This window comes from Antedon mediterranea, chromosome 10, assembly GCF_964355755.1.
Source record: "Antedon mediterranea chromosome 10, ecAntMedi1.1, whole genome shotgun sequence".
Taxonomy (NCBI): Eukaryota; Metazoa; Echinodermata; class Crinoidea; order Comatulida; family Antedonidae; genus Antedon; species Antedon mediterranea.
Window position 1 is genome coordinate 14,841,623 of NC_092679.1, and position 24,610 is coordinate 14,866,232.

The 24,610-nt window shown below is 32.7% G+C and overlaps 1 protein-coding gene across 7 annotated transcripts in view; it reads right to left on the reverse strand.

Moving 5' to 3' along the window:
• Positions 1 to 24,610, reverse strand: part of LOC140059786 (muscle-specific protein 300 kDa-like) — a 160,431-nt gene that overhangs the window by 68,200 nt on the left and 67,621 nt on the right. For all 7 annotated transcript variants that reach the window (XR_011847254.1, XM_072105689.1, XM_072105692.1 and 4 more), the window contains 33 exons: positions 19,475 to 19,593; positions 17,442 to 17,649; positions 16,911 to 17,114; positions 16,612 to 16,734; positions 16,204 to 16,324; positions 15,496 to 15,701; positions 15,178 to 15,320; positions 14,874 to 15,060; positions 14,397 to 14,702; positions 13,827 to 14,153; positions 13,394 to 13,717; positions 12,782 to 13,102; positions 12,097 to 12,423; positions 11,711 to 11,856; positions 11,298 to 11,484; positions 10,611 to 10,916; positions 10,184 to 10,510; positions 9,739 to 10,062; positions 9,298 to 9,618; positions 8,862 to 9,188; positions 8,427 to 8,572; positions 8,078 to 8,264; positions 7,652 to 7,957; positions 7,167 to 7,493; positions 6,545 to 6,868; positions 5,908 to 6,228; positions 5,202 to 5,528; positions 4,834 to 4,979; positions 4,364 to 4,550; positions 3,521 to 3,829; positions 2,014 to 2,340; positions 653 to 961; positions 367 to 552 (listed from right to left, as the gene is read on the reverse strand). Coding sequence is in view for 6 of the 7 variants with exons in the window: in XM_072105689.1 (XP_071961790.1) it covers positions 367 to 552; positions 653 to 961; positions 2,014 to 2,340; positions 3,521 to 3,829; positions 4,364 to 4,550; positions 4,834 to 4,979; positions 5,202 to 5,528; positions 5,908 to 6,228; positions 6,545 to 6,868; positions 7,167 to 7,493; positions 7,652 to 7,957; positions 8,078 to 8,264; positions 8,427 to 8,572; positions 8,862 to 9,188; positions 9,298 to 9,618; positions 9,739 to 10,062; positions 10,184 to 10,510; positions 10,611 to 10,916; positions 11,298 to 11,484; positions 11,711 to 11,856; positions 12,097 to 12,423; positions 12,782 to 13,102; positions 13,394 to 13,717; positions 13,827 to 14,153; positions 14,397 to 14,702; positions 14,874 to 15,060; positions 15,178 to 15,320; positions 15,496 to 15,701; positions 16,204 to 16,324; positions 16,612 to 16,734; positions 16,911 to 17,114; positions 17,442 to 17,649; positions 19,475 to 19,593 (8,256 nt within the window). In the remaining variant the exon portion in view is untranslated. The remainder of the gene's footprint in view (positions 1 to 366; positions 553 to 652; positions 962 to 2,013; positions 2,341 to 3,520; positions 3,830 to 4,363; positions 4,551 to 4,833; positions 4,980 to 5,201; positions 5,529 to 5,907; positions 6,229 to 6,544; positions 6,869 to 7,166; positions 7,494 to 7,651; positions 7,958 to 8,077; positions 8,265 to 8,426; positions 8,573 to 8,861; positions 9,189 to 9,297; positions 9,619 to 9,738; positions 10,063 to 10,183; positions 10,511 to 10,610; positions 10,917 to 11,297; positions 11,485 to 11,710; positions 11,857 to 12,096; positions 12,424 to 12,781; positions 13,103 to 13,393; positions 13,718 to 13,826; positions 14,154 to 14,396; positions 14,703 to 14,873; positions 15,061 to 15,177; positions 15,321 to 15,495; positions 15,702 to 16,203; positions 16,325 to 16,611; positions 16,735 to 16,910; positions 17,115 to 17,441; positions 17,650 to 19,474; positions 19,594 to 24,610) is intronic.

The window sequence follows — 24,610 nt, forward strand, 5'->3', positions numbered from 1 at the left end:
GAAGTGTATGTGGAGAATATCACATGAATCGCAGACTACTCAGGTGAATTGCGTAAATTTTTCTTATGAGTATCACATCAGCTACCACCAAATGGCTCAAATTTATTTATCCACGATATAGGCTAAGATGGACCAGAACATCGGGGTAACACCGCCCTTCTGGATAATAAGCTGGGTTCTTTAGTGCAGACAAGCCAGAATAAGACATTCAGTTTAAAGTCCTTATACAAGAACTTTTTGCTGATTTGTATGGCTATATATTGCAATGCCCCTGCACAGTTAATAGTGCACAATGGAAGGTATAGAAGTCCAAGTTATTATTCAGATTTAATATTCCAATGCAACTTATTTAATACTCTAATTTACCTGATGTTGTATGGAACTTTCTAAGATGTCTCGATTATCCCGAGTTATTTCTTCAATCTTGTCTAAATCTTCCACCATGTTAGAAAGTTCTGGATCCATGGGTCTGTCTGATCCAATTAGTTGCTGCTTCTTCTTTTGCAGTTCCTTTAACTTCTCTTTTAATTCAGCCATTTCAATAACAACAACCTTTGATATAAATTAAAAATAAATTTAAAAGCAACTATTAGAGCAAGTATATGGTTAATGTACTTTAAACAAATTTGCATAAAATTTGGTTAATATTCACCTGTGTATTTTCAAGTTGTTCATTCAAGTTCTTCTCATCTGTTTCAGGATCCATCAGCTTTTCTTTTAATTCCTCCAATTTCTTCTCCAGATCTTGTGCTCGTTGTTTGTAATCATTCCAATCGTTGGCTAGCCTCTTCAGAGCTTCCAAGCGCTGAGTAGCAGACATCTCCAGTTCTGTTGATTCTTCATTCATCTCAATAGCTTTCTCAACAAGGGGTGCTGAGTTGCAGACTGTTGCTAGTTTCCCTGCAGCAGTATTCATTGTCTCTAGGTTTTTGTGAATTGCAGGTGATGTAGCAACAACATCCTAAATAAATTAATATTTACAAGAACACAATTAATGCTAAGTCTTTAGTTATTATTATTCATTACTTAGGCATATTGCCAAGGATTTTCTGTAATCACTGTTTTAAATAGGTTAAAATAACAAGTCTTTAGGATCAAGTTTTTGTAAGAAAAAAATCATGACAACTGATTTAAACCCAGCTCTGAGATAATTTAATAAATAAAAATATTGCAAAATTTGTTATTTCATAATTTAACAAGGCATTTCAACTGTACTGTAATTTATGATGCATATGATGCTTATTTTGTTGTATTTAATTGTATTTGTTGTTCAAGAAGGGTGGGGGGGGGGGGAGAGGATATTTTATTATAAATTAAAATTCAAATAACGGACCAATGTTACAATGTATTCATTTTCATACCTTCTTAGTTCAGAGAAAATTAATAAAAATTGAATCTTCAGGACAATATCCAATTACATAGACAACACATGAACTACCAATAAGATCATTTCATTTAAATATAATACCAACAACTGTTGATATAAGCCTATGTTATTGAAATAAACAAACAAATGTCAACATGTTTAATGACACATGTGTACAATGATCATGACCTTTGTTTTCAATTTCCTGTGACCTCATTAAGATTTAAATCAAGGTCAAAGTTATTTGTTGAATAAAAAGAGATGGTAGTTGATGTAAAATAAATACAATATTATCTCATACAAACATGGCAAGCAACTATGCATTGTCATACATAGTACAAAATAAATGTAACTTTTTATCAATTTGAGAGTATTTTAAACTCTTTATAAACAGTGATAAAAAAATTTAGCTGGTGTATATTACTAAAAATACATTAAAGTTAAATTCATATTTGCACACATTTAAATTTATTTAATACTGTAATAAAACAATAGTATTATAACTATTTATTATAACTGTGGAAGTGATATGACATTGACCCCTTTAGTTTCTACAGCAAGAAAATGCTACAAATGCTAGAAAACTGCAGATGCACATTTATTACATTTATTTTGCTAATAACAAGAGAGATAGTAAAATAGGTTACCTTATGTACATATAGTTGATCAGTGACATCATCTAGGTTATCGGTAATTAGCTCACTAGTTACTATTGGCTGACTGTTCTCGATCCAGTCCTCAACATTACGCAATGCATCTTGGTAAGCATCCCATACTTCTACAGCCTCTGACAACCTTTCCCCCTTTTTGGATGAGTCATGTTTAAGTTCAGACAGTTTCTGTTGAAGTGAGTTCACTACGGCTATGACTTGTTCTTTTTCTTCTCCACTCTCCGTCTGGTCACTGATTTGCTGAGCCTGACTTTGGATAGCTTCCAGGATTGAGCTCAGGCTTAGAATGTCATGATGAATACCCTTGTAGAAGGTAGAAATATAAACAAGGTTTACTACAACATGCAGTGATGCATAGGAAATACACAGTTAAAACTGATCCAATTAAGGAACTCCCGCCACAGGAAGTTATACACTTGCGTCTTCCATTATAAACAGAGGGGTGTTTGATTCTTTAAAATGTGTTACTTCAGTTTAAATACTACACCACTGTTGCTAAGTTTAAAGTAAACATTATAAATTAAAAAAAACAATAGAAATGTATTTTTATTTTTATTATTAAATAATTAAATTGTAATATAAAGTAATATAATATATTTCTGTTATATTATACAGTACACCATACTTGTATAATTAAATTAATTAAATCCACTAACTTCAATGAAGAAACTTCATCTTCAGTTACTTAAAATTGAAATAAGATTATTTCTTATTGTTTGATTCACAATTGGAATGACATAGCAGAATAATAATAATAAATAGATTTTTTAAATAATAATAATTACAGTAGGACCTCACTGTGAAAAGAAGCGGGAGAAATATAATTATAACAATAAAGGGTACACTTTGTTGTGTCCTAAGGATGACCAGTGTACTACTGTAATTGAATTTCATAAATGTTATATATATACCTACAGTATTCATTTAATTTACTAATAACCGTGAAACAGGAAAAATACATTACTCTGGAAGTAGTCTCATTGGGTAGTAGAGAATATAAATAAATGCATATATATGATATTGCTACAGTTTAATTGCTTTGGTGATAGGGTAATTGGAGTATTTTACAAAATCATTTTAAACTTTCCATTTCTTTGGGGAATTCTATATACTTCATTAGTTGTGGAAGGAAATGAGATAATAAATAGTATGAAGGAAGAATACAAACATATATAATGTGGAATTACCAGAGGGAAATATACTTTATTTTAATATAGATCTCTGGGAGACAAAACCCTTCTAAAATATTGATTCTTTATGAAATAAAATTAAAGTAGAACTCATGTTTTGGAAACACCTTGGTGAGAGTTTGTGCTTTGAAAAATGATTGACCATAGTGTTAGAGAATATATTAGTATCCCCTTAAATTAGGAGTGTCCCAAAGAGGTTCTACTAATAGGTAATTGTTTATTTTTATGTTCCAGATTTGATAAATAAAAAAATATACATTTTAAAACAGAGACACTAATAAAATGAACACTACCTCTTGAGCTACAATTCCTTCTGGTATTGTATCAACTGGCTCTTGCATTTTGTCTACTGTGGTATTTAGCTGATCTTCCAATTTCTCCAGCTGATCATGGAAGCTCTTTCTCAACTCTTTAGCGCCATCAAGACTATCCTCATTCTCTTGCAGTTGTTGGGTTACATCATTTATCAAGCATCTTAACCTGCAGATTTCTGCGGTGATCTCAGTGGGAGGATCTGTATGGTACGCCACATATTTTCTCTCCTGGCCACTCTCAATTCGATCCAGCTCACTGGATTTCTTGCTTAGTCCTTCTTGAATTTCCTACAGAGTTTAAATTTTGATAAGAATTAAGTAGCTGACGCAACATAATTTTAAACAAATTCCTATCTACTGCAAAGATGACCAACTATTTGAATCACCCTCGGGTAGCTGTTCAGGGGAGTAATAGAGTATTAAAATGACCTGAATTGTACTGGAAATGTTTTAAACTAGATTTTAATACTGTCTCAGAGGGTGGGAGACTGGAATTTGTACTGGGAAGTTTTTAAATGGAGTGAGATAGGGGCAGTTATTTTTTATAGTAATGTTATTTAAACATTTAAATAAAGCATTTGCGAATTAGTTTCCTTCAACTACAGGCTCTGTTATTTATTACACAATTAGCATACATGTCCACATTGCAACTGAACAAAAACCTTTTACAATAAACAAAAAGTCAATAATATTTTCTTAAACATACATACATGCGTACCTGCACGTACAATATTTATACATACATACAACTCTGATTATGTTATCAAATAATAATATAATAATCAGGGTTATTTAAACATTCAAATAAAGCATGTCATTTACCTTTGAATGTTCTATCTTATCATGAACATCATCAAGTGCTGGGCCAATACTATCATTCAAAGTGGATGCTGTTCCATTCAATTCACACAATCCCTCTTCTATTTCTGACAGCAATTCCATCACGTTGCCTCGCTCCTCCAGCTCTATGCTAATTATCGCTTGTTTCTCAGATGCAGACTTTTGAAGTCTTCAAAAGAAATTAGAGAAAGAATATTAGATAGTATTTTTTTTGGCAATAGAATGAAGAAGACGTAACAGTGTTTTAGAGTTATTCATAATTTATATTTAATGTAAACTTTCAAATATTTTGATGCAATTCAAGAATATCATACAAATATATTAACATAAATAAAAGTGATATTTATTAATAAATGGGTTTCACTTTCATTCTATTTTAAGAAACAGGATGCTAACAACTAAAAGATGTGACAGCTAACTGTATGTGTACAAGTGATAAATTTATACTTTACCGATAATATGTATCCTGTAGCTTCTGAAAATCATCTTTGATTGGTTGAGAGCTCTTTGCATTTTTAATCTGACAAATCAGATCATCTGTAGCATTCTTATGGTGAACAAGCTTCGGTTCTCCAGTAAACAATTTTTCATTGGCCAACTAAAAAAGAAAGTTAAATGTAATTAATATGAATGTAATGGTTAAAAGTAAAGTAGGTTAATAATCATGTGATGTGACCTATTTTCAATTTATTAATTGACTATGTACTGCAAATATTGATGCGAAAAATCAATAAGTAAAAGTTCTTTGTAAAAAATAATTGCAGTTTTTTAATTTAGGGAGACTTAAACTGAAAAACCGTAACATTAGAAATTCACTTACAGTAGCATTATCTAACTCTTCAATCAAAGTATCATGAGGAGCATCATGGGATAAATTATCTGGTATAAACTGGTTTGCATCAGCTATAACTGCTTCAACTACCTCCATTGATTGCTGGTGTTCATGCCATTTCTGCAGAGTATCTTGGGCTTGAAGTTCTTCCTTTTTAAGATGTTGCCTTAAATTCAAGATGCTTTCTTCAAGAGGTTTGATCTCAAGGCCAACAGTCTCTTTGCCTTGATCATTAGCTCTTTTATCCAGATTAATGGCCTTTTCCTCCAGTTTTTCAAACTCTGGTTGCAAGGCTTGTAAATCCTCAGCTATCGTCTAAATAAATGAATAAATATAAATTTATACACAAAATAAAAATACATAACATACAAGATGTCAAGCTGGAGCTTATCCAGTGTCTGTATAGCATACAATAATATGAAATCTCTCTGGGTGGTTAACCAGTCAATCTAAATGTAACGAATAACATAATGTTGGTAATGTTTGGTAAATGTACAGTAACTCTTAACTCCTCAGCCAAGATATTCGAAACACTGCCAAAAATACACCACTGACCTAATATTGTTATTGTACAGACTATCAATGTCAAAAATAAGACTCATTTTCTGTAACATCCTTTTAACCAATTTCAAATATTTTTTAAACACTAAATAATGAATTCACATTTGATCTCTTCGATTTTGACAATTTATACCTGATTCAGAAGTTGATTTTCTTTCGCAATGTCACACGTTGAAGGGATTGCCATTTTATCTTTTTTCCCCAGGACAGCAACTTTCTTTTCAAGTTCCTGCACCTTGTCTTTGAATTGCTCCCAACCGTTGATACCTTCCTCTAACATCTCTCCACATTCAGATGAAGATGTTGACATTTCTTTCAGATCTGATGACAACTTCTGTAGGACGGCTATCATTGTAGCTTTATCGTCTGCAGGTAGGTTGTTAGCTATGTTTTCAGCAAGTTGAGACAGGTCATCCATTCTGACCTGGTATTCTGGAGCCTCATCAAAGAATTCCTGTGAAGAAATAACAGAATAAATGATTAATTTGGTGAAAAGCTAATAAGGAATATAAGAGTGTAAATGATGCACAATGTCACAAAGAATACTGAATTGGAAGTGCCATTAAAAAAACCTAAAAAACTCTCCTTTTGTATATTTATACAGTAACTAAAGTTCTTACATCATTGAATAAGGCTGGCATTATTAAAAGACAAAATTAAACACAAGACAAAATTAAAGACACGACAAAATAATATTTGACATTGTCCAAAGGAATAGTAATCTGGCACAAGTATAATACAAGGATTATTCTTCTAGGATTTATACATACCTGATGCTGATGCATCTGTTCCTTAATGTTGTCATAGTCAATGCCTTGTTTTTCTTCTTCAATCAGCTTCTTTGCTTTTTCTATCCATTCTTCAATTTCATTTAACTTATTACCAAACTCTTCCCTGAGCTTGGACGCATTCTGCAGAGTCTCTTCCTTCTGTTTAGAAGCTTCAAGGACTTGCGAATGCAAGTTGTCAATCTCTGAAAGCTGTCCTTGGATCTGGTCAGGAACTTCATCTCCAAGTTTGCCAAATTTTGCATGTGTTGTTATGATGATGGCTTGTGCCCTCTGTAGCATCTTCTCCACATCTGGCAGTTCAGACTATATAAGTATTCAAAAGTCAGTATGAGGATAATAGTATATTTATGACAAAGATTCAAAATTATTCTGTTTACACAGTAAGTGTAGGAAATTGAACAAACAATATACAGTATATATATATATATATACTGTAATTATTATTAATGCCATATTAAAAGGAAATGGTTCCTTGATAAGATCACTAACTTCTTATCAGTCTCTTAGAATCAGACACACTTTGACAGGCCCACAGATATTTCATTTTAACACAATACTGACAATAAAAAGACGTACAATAGTTAGATTTGATTACATTTACCTGGTGAATCTGAAGAAGTTCTTCAGCTTGATGTACATCTAGGCCAATAGGTTCCTCTGCTGACATAGTGTCCTTGGTAGCATTTAGCCATTCTAACATCTCAGCAACTTCAGCTGTCAGCTTCTCTTTCTCTAGTACCTTGTCCTTGATGGTTGCCTCTTCATCTTCAAGATCTTGAAGAGTAACATCCAGGTCTTCTTTAAGAGTTTTAATGGTTGCAGACAGCATGGATTGATCTCTGCTGGCACCATCTATGGCAAGAATTTGTCCACTTGCTTCTAATTGCTCAATCTTGGGATGCAATTCCTTCAGAATATCTTTGAATTCCTAAATTGGATAAATGTAAGAAAACATTTGAATATCGTAATTTCTGTAAATTTGGTGATTATTCATTCATTCTTCCAGTATTCACAATCACAATCAATACACTATGAACAAACATTAAATGAATTTCATAATCTAAAAATTATAGCAAAAGAACTAACTTGACTTTTATTGAGTTGATCCTCTGGTGATGCTCCTGCATCCTGCATGTCTTTTAGTTCTGATTGACACTGCAGCATTTGTCCTTGAACACTTAATAAGTCTTCATGGAATGCCATTCTATCTTCAAGAGCTCCTTCAAGTTTATCACACTGACCATCACAGATTTTCATCAGATCATCCAGAAGATCAATTTGCTCTTGTACTTCATCAGCATGATCTATCTGACCTTTGCTAGTCATCAAGTCTTTTTGTTCTTTTAACTCTTCTATGAGTGGAAGTTGAAGAGCTAATTGGGCTTTCAGTACCTAAAAAAGGAATGAAATGTATGAGATATTAGCCAATTTGAATTACACTGTAATACAGGTACTACTGTGTTCAGATTTGCAAGGATGTGGTAAATTTGCTTAAGTATAAGTATAACTTACTCTGCACTCTTTCAGAGATTCTTCAGCATCTGCAACGTTAAACCCAATTGGTTTTTTGAGCTGCTCAACTGAATTTTGAAGTTTTTCTAGATCATTTCTACAACCATCAATTTGAGTTTCATAATCGTCTCGTTCTTCAAGAACATTATTCAACCTCTCCACTTGTTCTTTTGTAGCATCCGATATCCTGAAAATAATAAAAGATGTTAAGGTATTTTCGAAAAATGCTTTCATCTGATTTTATTTAAATTGTATATATATATATATATATGGTAAAAGTAGATTGTTTAGTTGAGGGTTGAAACTACCCTGCATGTTAAAATGGTATTGAAATGAATAGAATAATTACCTTTGATATTTCTCACATATATTGGCAAGATCTTTTGTTGTTGGTTCACTGACATCTTCATCATTCATCATTTCAGCAAGAGCTTTTGTGGCATCTTGTAGTTTGGCAAGTTTACCTTGACCTTCTGTTAAGATTTCACTAGCAACCTGCAAGATATGAATACTACTGTAATATCTTTACAAAGTTATTTTAAACAAACAAATCATAACAATTATATAATAATAAACACTCTTCAAATAAAGAGCTTATCATTGGAGAAATTTATACCAATAAAATATTCTCAAATATTTTTGCTTAATCGGATACCACCAAAACAAGGGTGCATTGCAAACTTGTCTTGTCTTGTCAAAACAAGCAAACACCCACAACTCTGATGACAAGCAAGGCTGTAATAGGAAACCAAACATAAGCGAATATCTATCTAATAAAACCAACCTGAGCATTGCTTAATTGCTGATTAATATCTTCTGTTGGAAGGTTTAGTGGCACAGATAATGGAACAAACTGCACCGCATCCATAACAACATCATTGACATCCTGCAGTGCATCTTGATAATCCTGCCATTTATCCACTGCATTTTGCAATTGAGGAGTTTGTGTAGTACAATCTGATTTCAATCTATCTAGTTGGTTCTTGATAGGTTGGATCTTATCTCCGACTGTAGCCTGTCCGGCCTCATTTCCAACATTTAAAAGAGCTTCACACTGGTTTTCAAGCTGTTTCATGGCCATTGTCTGCAACCAAACTTCTTTTTCAATGCTCTGTAATGTAAATACATTAACAGTGCTTTAATGTTTAATTTATAAACAAAAGAGGCAGAGTTATAGATAAAGGTTAAAGTCAAGGATTGGAAAGTTTTTAATAGAATACCTTGTTTAATAGCATATTTTCTTGTGCAACCTGCAGTGAATTAGGTACTGGATAATTTGCTCTTTGATCAAGAGCTTCTAATGCAGACCCAACTTCATCAGTATTTCGTAAGAAATCCTGCCATGTACCACGACTTTCTTCCAATGTTCTGTCATTTTCTCGTGCAAGTGCAAGATCTTGTGACAGCCTCTCCTTCAGCGTGGTCATGTTGTCTTTGAGAGAGATATAGTCATCTGGTTTCAGCGAAGTTGAGATTTTCTCTGACAGCTCATCAAGTTTCTCCATTTTATCCAAAAATGAAGTTTCATCATCAAAGGCATTCTGGAAAATAATTAAAAAAATACAATAACAAATTAGAGAACTAATAATTGGCTTGATAACAACACACAACAAATTTATTTTATATATCAACATAGTAAATATGATTTGATTCCAACATACCTTGTGCGTTTTAATTTGTGTGTCAATATTAGGAAAATCAATGCCCTCAATCTCAGAAGTAAGAATTCCTTCTGCAGAATCAAGCTCTTCTTCCAATGCCTGCAAAGTTTCTTCAAACTCTTCTCGAAGCCTCAGAGAATTTTCCAATACCTCTTGTTTTTCTTCAGTTACTGCTAGAAGTCTAGTGCAGTCATCCTCTATTTGATCTAGCTTCTCATCTAGTTCTGGTGGAATTGGTTCTCTTAAGTCTTCATACTTTTTCCTAGTGTCAAGTACAAGTTGTTTTGCAGTTTTAATCTGCTCCTGTATTTCTGGTAACTTGTTCTGCAAAACAAAAAAATGCTTGTTTTATAGAAAGTAATAAATCTCTTTTACAAATTTTTTGGTCCTGTCAAATGTTAAAAACAGTAAAGAATATAACACACCAGACTAATGCACACTCTACCTTATGCTCTTCTAAAGAAGATTCAGCACTATCTGCACTCAGTGCAAGAGGTAAATCTCGCTGGAAGTCAGCAACCATCTCTTCCATCCATTCAGTCATTTCATCTACTACCTTTGCCAACTCGTCTTTCTCTTTCACATCAGCAGCTAACACTTCTTGATCCTTGACCAAGGTTTCCTCCAACTTGGTGATTTCCTCTTTCACTTGACTCATGAGGTTTTCCAAAGCATTAGCATCTTCTGGTTGGCCAAGTTCAGCAATTTCTTCATGCAAACTGCTAAGTTCATTTAAAAGTTCTTTCTTATTTTGCAACTCTGACATCAATGCCTGAAAGACAACGTAAAGAGTAATTTAGAATGTTAATAGAATAATATACTAGAACTCGTTTACACTAGTCTCTAATAAATGCTTATAAACTGAAACCTACATTGCAATCTTCCAACTTGTCCTCTGCTATAGTTCCTGGCTCACCCCAACCATCAATATCACTTTCACTCTCTTTCAGGAAATTCTTGAGTTTATCAATTCCATCATGAAACTTTTCTCTAACTGTGACTGCCTCATGGAGCTTAGTACACTTGTCATCCAACTTGTCAAGAAGAGTGTTATGAAGAGCTTCAAGCTTATCAACGTCTTCTGCATGGTCAATTTGACCTTTGTCTTGCATTTTAGCTTGTTTCTCTTTAAGGATGTCTAGGACAGGCTTATATGCACCTACTCGGTCTTTTAAATCCTACAAAAATAATTGATGTTATATATTACTATCCAATTTGAGAGTACTGTTTTGATCTTATTAGAATACTACGTCTGTGAGCTACTCACGTTTACAAAATAATGACGAACCTCATCTGGTTCAATATAATAGCAATTGGTTAATTGTACTATACACTTCCAAAGGTATGTGTAAATATATAAATAAGTACTTTTTTGGATGTTGGTACTATATTTATTCAACAACAAGTGTTGAATAAATGTCTCAAATGCCATATAGTATGACAGAAAATGGAATGATTAGACTTGATTTATTAAACTCAAAGCTGTTTATAATTAAATTAATTAATGACCATCTTATTCTTCTGAAAGATTATTGATAATTTGTCAACTATTTACGCACCTGATGTTGATTCAGTTGTGACTGTGCACCTTCTACAGTATAACTACATGGTAGGTCAATATTCTGTAATATAGACTCTAGTTCCTCAAGAGCATGGTCACAGGCTTCAATCTCTTCTTCATAGTTATGTCGATCTTCCAAAGCAGTCTGAAGGTCTGCCATCTGCTTCTCAGTTACATCCAACATACTTTGAAGACAACCAATTTCATTTATTAATGTCAACATTTTGGGTAGAAATTATAGAGAATTCAGTGTAATTTCAAAGAAAAAGTTTATAGCGTGAACTTTTGGTTTTTTTCATATTCATAATTATAATGACAGATCGAAGTTTAGGTTTCCAAGCAGTATATTTCTTATAATACATTTAAGCAGAAAACATTCTATAATAATGTAATAATACTACAATTTAGTACCTTTGAGTGGCTTCTTCATTAGCTTGACAAACTTCTTCAAGTGACTGCAAGCATTCCATATCTTGGACCTGTTCACCAAGTTCTTTGGCTGCTTCCTGAAGATTCTCAAAAACTGCTTTACCTTCCTCAAGTTTCATGTTGGCAGCCTAAAAAATCATGAAATCTATGTCAATATTCTAACTTACACACTCTTCATATATATAGTTGATGAAAACAATATTGAAATCTTTTGTTTGTTTCCGTAGAAGAATAAATTTACACTAAATTGGAAAATAGGGTATGGTATGGAATGAAAAAATATGACTTCTCATTTAAATTTTGAAACAGTTGCCAAATGAATGTACAGTGCTATTCCTGATCATTCAATCACAGTGATTTGTGTTTACCTTAGAATTTTGCAGTTGTTGCATTAACTGTTCTGTTGGCACACCAAATGTCAATTCCTCTGGCATGTAGTTAGTGGCACTATTTATGATGTCATTGGCTTCTTTAAGACACTCATTGTATTTCTTCCACTTGTCGGCAGTAGCTTGAAGCTCTCTTTTGCGGTTTTCTTGCTCAGCCTTGACAGAATCAAAATGAGAAACTACTGGTTGGATAGCATCCTGTATTGCTTTTTGTCCATTGTCATTTGCTTCTTTGTCCAGGATTTCTGCCATTTCCTTTAGGTCTTGCAGAGAACTATCAACTACTTGAATCTGATCACAAAGCTCCTAAAAAAAAGTATAAATTAATTAAATTAAAAAATATTGTTCATTATATCTATTATATCATTATCAGCTCAGATTTACAGGAATCTATTTAGTAGTTTTACTCCAGAATCTAGAGTCAATTTTTTTAGAATTAGATGTCAAAACTATCAATTTCTGACACACAAAAACAATGTGCATGTAATTTACAAATGAGGTTCTGAATCTAACGATATAGCATTCCAAATATGTAATGTCCTAAAAGAGTCACTGACACAAACGTTTGGAAGTTATTTTGTTTAATATTTTACAGTTGTTAGTTTATATCATGTTCACCCCATTGTTAAAAAAGTTTCCCTATATATATATTAACAATAAATACCTTGTTAAGCAGTTGGTTCTCTAGTGCTACTTCTTCACTGGCAGGAACAGCATAGACTGCTCTCTCTTCAATGGCTTTTAGATCTGTTTCAACTTCCTGCAACTTGTTATTAAACTTATCCCAGTCATTCTTACAATCGGTTAGTTTATTTGAAATAGTACCAGAAGTATCTGATACGTCATTTAAACGAATGTTCACATTGTTTAAGTCATCTTTTATCTCTATCTTGTCTTCATTAGGCAAGGATGAAGAGATTCTGCCAGCCAGTTCAACAACATCATCCATCATATTCTGAAAGTCTGGTTCCTTTTTGAAGAAGTCCTAAAATTAAGAAAAACTTTAGCCATATACTAAATGTAATATATATGCATAATGAAATTAAATATGCGAGGTGAATAAATATGTGGAATAAGTAACTAAAGCCCAACATCATTGCCATGCTGGTAACGTTTGAGGTGAAAATTGTAATTAAAAAGAATGATTTTGAGGTTTGACCATCTAGATGGCATATCAACATTCTACCTTCAGACCAACTGAGGTGTAGCCAAATCTCATGACCTTCAAGGATCCACAAAAAGTCATACGGTAAAGAGCTCTAGCTTTAATAAATACCTCATGATTCTGAATTTGGTTATCTAAATCACCAAAATCAGTGCCTTTCTTGGTCTCTTCAACCATCTTCTCTGCATCTTCTAACCAATCTTTAAGCTGTTCCAGGTCATCATGGAAGATTCTTCTACACTTCACTCCATCCTCTTGCTTTTTCATCTTCCCATTTAATGACTGAGAAACCTTACTTTTCAGATTTTCAATTTGGTCTAATTTGTGCTGAAGTTGAGGAGGTATTGGTTCGTTAAAATCAATGTAGCTCTTCTTCACATCTGATATCAAGTTGGTTGCTTTCACTAGTTCTGCCTCAAGGCCAGGAAGCTTAGCCTAGTGGGAAAAATAAAATTATAATACTATACATACACTTGTAAAACACAACGATTATGATTATAAATAAAAATACCATTTATTCATCCTCCTTTTCTATATAAGTTACCTTTGATTTTCTTAGTGTGTCTTCAGCAACATCCATGGCTAACCCCATTGGTTCTTCTTTTGTCAAACCAACAGCCGTGTCCATTAACCACTTCAAAGTTGCTCTGATATCTGCATCAAGATTGTCCTTCAGGTTGATGGCATCTGCTAAGCTATCAGCCTTTTGCTGGAGGTCATTCTTAGTGTCTGTGATGTTTCTACTAAGTCGTCCAATACTAGAGTCCATGGCCTTTTTATCATTTTCTCCTCCTTGTTTTGTAACTTGTTCTGCTCTAGATTTGAGGTTTTCTATCACTACATCTTTTGAATTTAACTCGGAGAGCAATGACTACGAGAAAGAAATTAATTTAAATAAATTATTAAGATCATTAGAAACAGCAAAAGCTAAGACAAGTTCCATATTCAGTAAGTGGAATAAATGTCAAAAGTAATTTGCTTATTTCCACACTTATTGTCACTCTTATTGCCAAACTCGCAATCAAACTTATTGTCCCACTTATTGTCATACTCATTGTTTCACTCATTGTCATACTCACTGTCACAAATTGTGACACTCATTTCTGTAACTTACCATACATTTCTCTAACTTCTGTTCAACAGTGATGTTTGGCAGGTCTAGCTCTGCCATATCACTGTAGCAATGTTCAAGACAAAACTGAAGCTCGCTCATATACTTCTGACAGTCTTCACGAATAGCCACGGCATCTTCTAACTTTTTCTTATGGTCATCTGCCATGGACACAAGTTCATCATAGATGTGATTGATGGTGGAGACCTTATGTGTATAATCCACTTGACCGGCTTTGTACATGAAATCACTTCGGTGGCGCAGAGCTTCAACAGGTGGCTGACTGGCTGTCAATTTAGCTCTTACATTCTGATACAGAAGATCAATATAACATACTATAAATCCACATACTTCTTTCTTTTATATTGATACATTTGTTGTGTTCACTTGCAATAAAGTAATTAAGTATTAAAGTAAACAAACAATAGGATATAAGATAGAAAGAAAACAATATCAGAAAATAACAGAATAGTTTCCTACCAAGCACTTCTGTAGTTTATCCTGAACTGATTCAATTGTGTGTGAAAAGGGCTCTTTGAATTCTTCAGACAATTCCTTCAACTCCTCAAGCATCTCTTCACACTTAGCAATCTGACTCTCATAGGCTTGCCTCTGCTTAATCATAGTCTGTAACCTTTGTACTCGGTCATCGGCTTCTGACACAATACTACAAAATACCAATTTGGTTTAATGTACTTACACATGGTTTATTGTGCACCTGTTTCGCAACAGCAACAGCAAATATTATTATACATTATTGGAAATAATATATTGCAGATAATACCTTTCATAGCTTTCTTGAAGTCTTGTCACTTTATTGGTTAAAATTTCCTGTGAGACTTCATCTATTTGTTCTTGCATTTTTCCAGCAGTGTCCAGCATTGAAGACACATTTTTCTTTTCTGCTACTGCATCAGCACAAACAGTCTAAAATGAAAACAAACAATATTTTAGAGTACCAACTAAAACAAACAAATTCAGAAAATAACAATTAAAAATGGGCTTAACTTCAAGTATAACATTACTTCATAGCTCTGGTTCAGGCAAGGTATAAACTTTATATATTCATGTATTTTAAATTATTAGCCATACTGAATCTTACCTCAGCTTGGGCCAATTGTAGTTGTATATCCTCAAGAGGGCATTTTAGGTTAATCTCCTTGGAAACTAAAGGCTCGTTGACAGCTAACCAATCAGAGAGTTTATTTGAATATTGTTCAAATGATTTGCAGTTTGACAAATGAGATCCCAGTACTGATAACTTGTTGGCTACAGTCCCTTGGTATGCCTCACATTTTGCTCTCAACTCTAAATAACGTAAATATAATTGGATTAAATGTTAATTTTCTTGAACAGAAAAGTATATTCAATTCCAATGAGGACTATCTATCATATCTTTGTATGCACATATACCATAGAGTACTTGTTCTGCCCAGCCACAAATACAGATTTTAATGGCAGTCATTTATTGGACAATAAACGAATAATGTATTGTTTTATTACACCAGCTCAAAGATCGTGGATTTGATTCAAGTATTACTTGCAAATACAGTCAACTCTCTAATACCACACACTTTTGGGCTGGCCTATATGTCTGGTTTTCTTGAAAATATGATATTTGGAATGTATTTTTATTGGTGAAATTAATTTGGGGAAAAGTCTGGTTTTGGGAGAGTTTTCATAGAGTTGACTGTATTCGCAAAGTGTTTTTAATGTACTGAACATTCTATACAATCCAGTAGGGCAAACCATCTGACTTCCTTAGCTCTACGATGTAAAGCTAACTTTAATTATTATTTTACTTTCTTACCAATTAGTTTCTGTTGAAGTTGTTGTTTGTCAGCTTCATTGCAATCTTTGATTATACTACCACTAGCATTACACACATCAACCACATCTTTGAGAAGTTCTTTTAAATTTTCATCAACAGCCTGAAAGATAAATGTAAACAAGAAACTTAATCAACAAATATGAAGAGAATTTGCAAAAGACTTTTTAAAGAATTATTAATAAATAAACACTTTTTTACACTCTCTCTTTCATTCACAATGTCAACATTTTTCCACTGCAGTTATTGTAGCATAACTACATTTTGTTTTCTGTTTTAATAAAAATTATTTCGTATACCTTTTCTGCATATTCATCCAAATATTTATTTCAGTGACTGCTTCATAAACTTTGACATTGAAACAAACTATAACAAACTGTAAATAATTACCTTCACTTCAAATATTTGCTTAATTATTTCATCAACCACTAATTTAGGGGGAAGCATGTCGTCAATAGATTTGGATTCCTCTTGAAGTTTCTGGTAACATTTGTTATACTTTTCCCAGAAATCCTGTAAATATTTGAGAAAAAAAATACAAAAACGATTTAATTATAATGATCAAACCTTACCAAAAACTACCCCGGGCTGGGAGATACTAGAATCTGAAGGGTGGCTGTAACAACTGCTACAGATAATTTGTGATTATTTTCAAATTTTTCAAAAACATAACAATATAAAAAACTTACTTGTCTAGCATGTAAACAAGCATCAAGCTTTTCAGACTTCTTTGCGGCAAGTCGTTGAACCATATCCAAGTAACTGGAGATCTGTAAGATGTGCCGCTGTACGTTAACTTTCTCTCCTTCGCTGAGCCCCTTAACCATGTTGTCTCCTCTCTCTCTTAGACTTTGTATTAAGACACGTTTGCTTTCGATTTCATTGCATATGTCCTAAAACAAAAATTTAAAGAATAGGCAAAGTCTGCCTTAGATAAATCGGGCAGCAAGCTGCAATATTGAGATGGAAATGGAGAGTTAACAGGTCTTCACAGGCTTGAAACCTGCTTTCCATCTTGTTGTTAAATGCACTTTGATTTTAAAACACAATGGAAGATGATCAGTCTTCTAGTGTATCTAGTTATCCATGTTACGTCTTATGCAGTTAAATAAAGAAGGAAGGACTAAAAAACTCCTTACCAAATACTAACAAGAGGGCTTATGATGTTTTTTTTAAAAATGTCTTCTCCCTACTGTTGTTTTAATATCCACACACATTACCTTATGTTTTTGAACAGCAGCTTGTACCTCAGGAACATCAGGACTGATGGTGTCAGGGCTAGCAACCTGCCGTTCAACATCTTTCAACCAGTTAAGGCATAGCTGAGCCTTCTCTATGAAACTCTTGTAGTCAATGAGCAGCACCTCAAGGGATGAAGTGTGTTCCTTGGCTTCCTCATCATGCCTTGTCCATTTACCATTCTCTGCTCTGTAACACATAATGGTCATACATAACAAACAATTTCACAGAATTTATGATTAAAGGGTTAGTTACTCTTTGTTTAAAATATAAAACACTGAAAAGAATACAGTAGTAATTATAAGAATCAAATATTATATGTCTTTGAACAATTTTGTGTAGCTTCAAAGTTTTATGGATCATAACATTTATTTTTTTGAATAAGCTATAGTAAGGCACTCCAATCTACAACCAGAGGAGGCGTATGATGTCAACAAAGTATGTCACGACCAGTTGCTTGTCACCGAGCAGTCAGTTGATAAAGATCTCTGATAGAGATCAAAACATTTTACTATAGTTTATTCAAAAAAGAGATTTCATTATAATAGTCAGTCCTCACAAAATCCAATTATTTTGATAAATACATGTGGGGTGAAATTATTTATTTAAGCCTAATAAAACATTATAACTTCCTTATAGCACAAACTAAATTATTAACAGCTTATTAAAACAAAACACAACTCCAACTTCCTCCTTGATATGTTGTTTAAAAAAATGAAATGTTCATTATCCATCACCCACGAAACAAGGCAAAATTAGGTGCATAAAAACATTGTCAATGTGCAATTGAGGCAGTGTTTCCACAGCCAAAAAAAAATTATCGGTTAAATTTTTAACCAATAAAGTGTGCATGATCGTTCATTACCAAACAACCAGATGCCCAATTACAACCCAACAATTTGTTCTTAAGGTCAAAGGTTAAAAATTATCGCATTTATCCGATAATTATCCGATTTGAATGAGTGGATTCGGTCAAAGAATATATATCACAAGAATGAGTAATCCGCGGTTTTCCCTGTAACAGTAATATTGTCCATGTGGTAGGGCGCCGCCATAAGTGTGGATGTATCTGGGATGTATACAACTTTTTGTGAAGGTTTCACTAATCAAAGGCTGGACCACCGGAGTATTTTCCGATGATAAAATTGTTATCAACTACATGCCAACATCATGTTAAATACTATTTGGATATTTAATTGTTCGTTTTATGCAATTTATTTAGTAAAAACTGCCGTATAAACAGTTTGCTTTATCAACCGGGCGCTACGATAGCGTGACCGGGCGTGTTGGTGTTTACGCGTTTTCACGAAGGATAGTTTAATAATATTCCTATATTTAACTTGTTTCTGGTAAAACAAATAAATGTTAATGACATTTAACATTTTCTCCTATTAATAACATGTGTTTTATACTAATTTATATCATAAAAACAATACTTAATTTACCGGGCGTACAGTAGTACACGGCAATGGTAAAGAATAGGCCGTGCTGAGTAATATTCGTTGATATTTGGTGTTGCTGTGTTAGGCCTTTTTTGTGAACTAACTTAGCATGTTAGTAAATAATTGTCTGTAAAAGTGAATAAACACTAGTTTGTTAATAAATATGTATTATAAAATAGTTTACAATTGCAAAAACTATCATCATAATTCTATTTAATGTGACATGTATCATGTCTATTAAATCAAGTCTTATTTAGTATGTATACATCCGCCCTTATGAGGGCGGGCATCACTCACTGGAGCTCTCTGTTACAAATTTCTCATGCAAAAATCGCGGAAAACTCATTCTTGTGATATATATTCTTTGATTCGGTTTAAACCCTGTTAACACTCAATTCAGGTGACACCTCTATGAAAGGGACACTTTCCTGTTAAACGAACGATAGATGCAATATATGTTTTTTTTTCTGTGAAATGATATGTTGTAACAATGGCCAACTTCTATTCAGGTGACACTTTGCTGTATCCTAATGGTGTTCCCTTAGCCTTACTGTAGTCGTATCTGTACTTACTTGAGGTGTTCGTTAATGGCAGCAGCATCAAAAGGCCTCAATCTTGGTGATATCTCATTGGTGGACGACTCTAAGCTTACAAGGCTTGGAAGCTGTCTTGATATATCACTACCCAATTTCTATATTAGGAAATGTTAAAACAAAAATACTACGGTAATTCACAAAATCTACTAATTTTCAAAATATTATTCTGTATAAGGTTACCATAAATGTACATCAGTTAAACAGAGTTCTTAGTTCTTTGACGAAATTCGTTTTTTTTTCAAAAGAGTTTCGTTTTTTCAGGTTGGATAGTTCAATACAGTACAGACTGAGAGTTTTCTTTAAGTTAAATAATTTCTTAAATGAAAGAAGCACATACAGTAATTTGTTTGCAAAACACTCTCCCTTTTTTACTATAAAATAAAGTGAATAACTATACTCTTCTTTTGTTGAAACACACTTGTTTCTCTGGCCATGGGTAGAGAAATGTACCTCAAGTGCTTCTGTACACAAATCAAATGACATGCATTTTTTTGTATTATCTCTTTGATATTGAGCAAGTCCATTGGGAGATGGTTTACAATAAGACTGTTTGGATTTTAAAATGAAGCTTATATTGACAGTTTCTGTTGATTCATGCTACTGCATACGATCTTTATTTATGATACTAAGGTAATGTAAGCCGACAAGCAAATATGCATATGATGATGCGTATAATAATGAAAAGAAAACTAGTTTGACAGATATATACAAAGTGGTATTGGTATTTTTTTACTTTTTCAAGTACTCTCACTTGCACTGAGAAAGGATTAGTATTCAGGCTATTTTATCTATTTTATAAGGCAGTAAACTCATAATTTCATTTTTGTTTCAATTATTGCTTTGATAAATTTAAAAACATTAAAATACTAATGTAAACCAAAACTAAATGCAACATAAACACTTTTGCACATTTCAAACTATTTATTTATTTTTTGTATTTTGTATTAATATTTGTCCTCAGTGAGGAAATTAGGATTATTGTATTGGCACACCAACGATAACCATTGATAAGTAATTACATAAATTGAAATGTCCGTAAAAGGATTATTTACTTTAAATCCCTCAACAGTAGAACAAACAAAGTTTATCTTTTAAAAAACAACAGGCCCTGAAAATATTGACTAACCAAAAACAATAACAATAGATCTACAGTCAAACAGGTAACAGGTTTATATAAAAATCAATGTAACAACAAGACTAACTTATATTATGCTGCAAATACATTATTTGAATTTGATTTTTTTTCTATACTGTCATTATAATTTGTTGAATTAATAATAAAATATAATCTTATGGAAACCTCTATTCAGAGGACACCTCTATTAAGACGACATTTTCTTTTAAAACAAATAAGGGACAGTAAATGTTTAATACTACTTCAGGCCAATCCATCAGGAAACAATCATATAGGGGACAATTTGGTCCAAAGATAGTGGTGAACCTTCCTTAATTATTATTATTACTTAATTAAGAAGAAAGTTTGAGAGACAATATTATAATATGGTCAATCATTTTATTGAAATGGTAACTCTATAAATTAAATTTGCTTCTAATACCAAAATAGTCCACATACTAACCGGACTTCTGCGTCGTTTTTCATTTTGTGCACTGTTACCAGACTCTTTAGAGCGCACAACTCCCATCTCTTGACAACAATGTCTACAGAACATCCACAAGATATCTACACATGCTTAGCATTATGTCAATAACTAGAGAATGAACCTCTACCAAAGCGTCTTCCCTCAATCAAGACAAAATATTTAGAACCAACTATAGTATTGATTTTTTGCTACCCAGGGACAACAATAAGACAGAAATAACAGTGATAGAGTGGGAGGGGTTTAATATGCTAATGAATTAGGCTTACCAAGAACTAACATATCAAATTTGTATTATTATCCCAGTCAATAAAACCAAGCTATTGTTGTTGCTATTTATATATCACCTTATACAATCAACAAGGTGATTAAATTAGTATATGTATGCACGTTAAATAAGGTTCTTATTGATTTTTTTATTTTATATTGATTTAGCAGTTTTTTGTTACTATGGTAATCATAAACAATGTTAATATTAACCAAACTATAAATTACACAAACCAACAGTGGTGTTGGTAGTCTATGAGTAAGATGCCTACGGTACCTGTATACACTCTTCACATGCCATTATAAATATTCTAATTGAATTACAGTCAGTCATTTTTGTCAAAAGACTGTGTCTTAATGGTCTAAAATACAGAAGATGAACAACAAATATTTCAACCATTCAAATGTTTGTACTGGTTACGATAAGTCTCTGGGGTGGATCTAGGATTGTTTAAAAAGAAAAGTGATGATACTAATTTAAGTCTGTCAAAAAAGATATCAAAAAGTAGTTTAATATTAGTAATACCGTAATTAATTTTAGTTTAGTTCAATAGGGGAAGGGCATAAATTATTTAAGAATTTTCTGATGTTTTACCAAGTTCATACTTGTATTGTCCCCCTGAAAAATAATTTTTTTAAATTTTTGTTGTTGAATATGCCATTTTAATGTCACATAATAGTTATTGACTTCGACCAAAAATTGGATCGAAAAAAAATTTATTTACCTGAAAAAACTGGAATTTAAAGCATAAAATGGTCAAATTGGCTGCCAGCCAATGGATTTTTGAATGAATTTAACCATTTATCATGTTATTTTATAAGTGAAACATTATTTGTTTCCGTTTTTTTTTCTACGGAAGTGATTCACTTTATTGAAACTACAAAATAACCTATTCAAAGTTTGATTTAATTAATCTTCATTTTTCATGTTTTTGGGGGACAATACATCTTTAATTATATATAATCTATTAATTCAATTCAAACAACTTTTTGAATTCAGAATATAAATTAATTTGGACATGGCAAATTCAAATAAAAAATTCAAATTAAAACACTAAAAGTTATTTAAAAGTAAGACATTCAAAGACCAAACAGTCAAACTTAATCAAGACAAATTACTAAAGCTGTTTTTATCAATATGACAAGAGTTTAAAAAGGGTTTAAAAACGAGAACACAAAGTTTACCTTCACGTCAAGGCAAACAAGAATCAATACACATCATGTATTATAGAGATTAAAGTTATTGATCTGAAGGAGGTAATCTATAGGGCCAAGCCTGAGGGTAACAAGAGCAATTAATGAACTTGGCTACATGTCAGTACAGGCAAATAGCTCAGCATGGGGTCGTTCTGAGTATATTAAAAACTCTTTAATTGTTGTGAGTGTTGCTATGAGTACTACTTCCTCCATGATGTTGCTAGTGATAGGTCAAGATTGTAACTTATTTAAATGGACAATTGTATCTGTATCTGTCAATCACATTATATATAATGACAAAACAACATATTTGCTGATTTTTTCTTTTTGTAAAAACTTTAAATTTCCCCACAAACTGAATGAAGATTAATAAAATAAATGGGCCATTTGCTGTTTTAATGAAGTTATTTTCTTCCGTAAAAAAAAAACGAGTTCACTTCACACGAAATAAACTGTTAAATTTAACCAAAAACCCATTAACTTTAAATTGTAGTATTTTCAGGTAAACACTTTTTTCTCTCAATCCAATATTTAGTCAAAGTGAATATATGAACTGTTATGAGACATTAAAATGAGTAGAGGCTATATATGGTTTGACCTTGAAAAAATTCTAATAAAATATGGAACGCCGTTTACGCAACATTTCGATGATATGAATTTTATGACGCGATATGTGAATGAAATGCATCGATATGAATTAAATGGTGCGATATATGAATGAAATGTTTTGAATTGAATGCTTTGAATTGAATATTTTGAATGAAATGTTTTGAATGAAATGTTTTGAATGAAATGTTTTGAATGAAATGTTTTGAATGAAATGTTTTAAATGAAATGTTTTGAATGAAATGTTTTGAATGAAATGTTTGAATTGAATTGAAAAGTCAAACTATTGGTGGCGTATGTCATTCTCGCTCGCGATTATTTTCTCAACCTCTTAGGCCTAAGCCTGGGTACCCTCATCTCCTTTCTTCCACGCTGCCTTTACAGAGAATCCTAACAGATCTGGGTTCGGAAATATGTATTCCAATGTTTCAGGTCTGTTAGGGAGTCTCTGTAAAGGATTCATATTGATGACAGCGTTGAAAGGAGATGAGGGTACCCATGCTTAGGCGCGCCTATTAAGAGGTTGAAAAAAAATCTCGAGCGGGAATGACATACGCCGCCAATAGTTTGACTTTTCAATTCAATTCAAACATTTCATTCAAAACATTTCATTCAAAACATTTCATTCAAAACATTTCATTCAAAACATTTTATTCAAAACATTTCATTCAAAACATTTCAATCAAAACATTTCATTCAAAAAATTCAATTCAAAGCATTCAATTCAAAACATTTCATTCATATATCACGCCATTCAATTCATATCGATGCATTTCATTCACATATCGCGTCATAAAATTCATATCATCGAAATGTTGCGTAAACGGCGTTCCATAATAAAAGGTCTTTTGGTATTTTCTTGTAGCTTTAGGTGTCAATAATTACCAAAAAAATTTTGCAGCCTTCTAGTTGCTGCGTTAGTGAGATATTGAGGGTCAGAGGTCAGTGACCTTTTTGTGGCATTTGATGGCTCATAACTCCTCAACTCCTGGGTTTAAAAAGACAAATGTGGTTTCTAGATCTATGTTTTAGTGGTCAAACAACAAAATAAAGTTTTTGCAAATTTCGGGTTACTTGTGCCATTGGTCAGATAGTCGGGTCAAAGGTCATTGACCTTTATTCATTAATAACTACTGCTAGTCTAGGACCTGAGTAAGATTTGTATGCATTCAATTTAGGAGAGAATATCTCAACTGTTATAAGATAATTTGACCCCAAGGAACAATATAGGATATGTGTCAAATTCGTTATCTGGGGCGAAAATGCCCAAAATTGGGGTCAAGGGTTAGAAATGTGTGGTTCAAATATCTCGACAACCACTTGTCATACAGATTTGCTTTTGGTGTCAAATTGTTCAGAATATACATATTTATATTCGGTCTAACACAACTTTTACCCAAAAAAATGACCGGAAATGCTTTTACTGACCTTTGACCAAAAAACA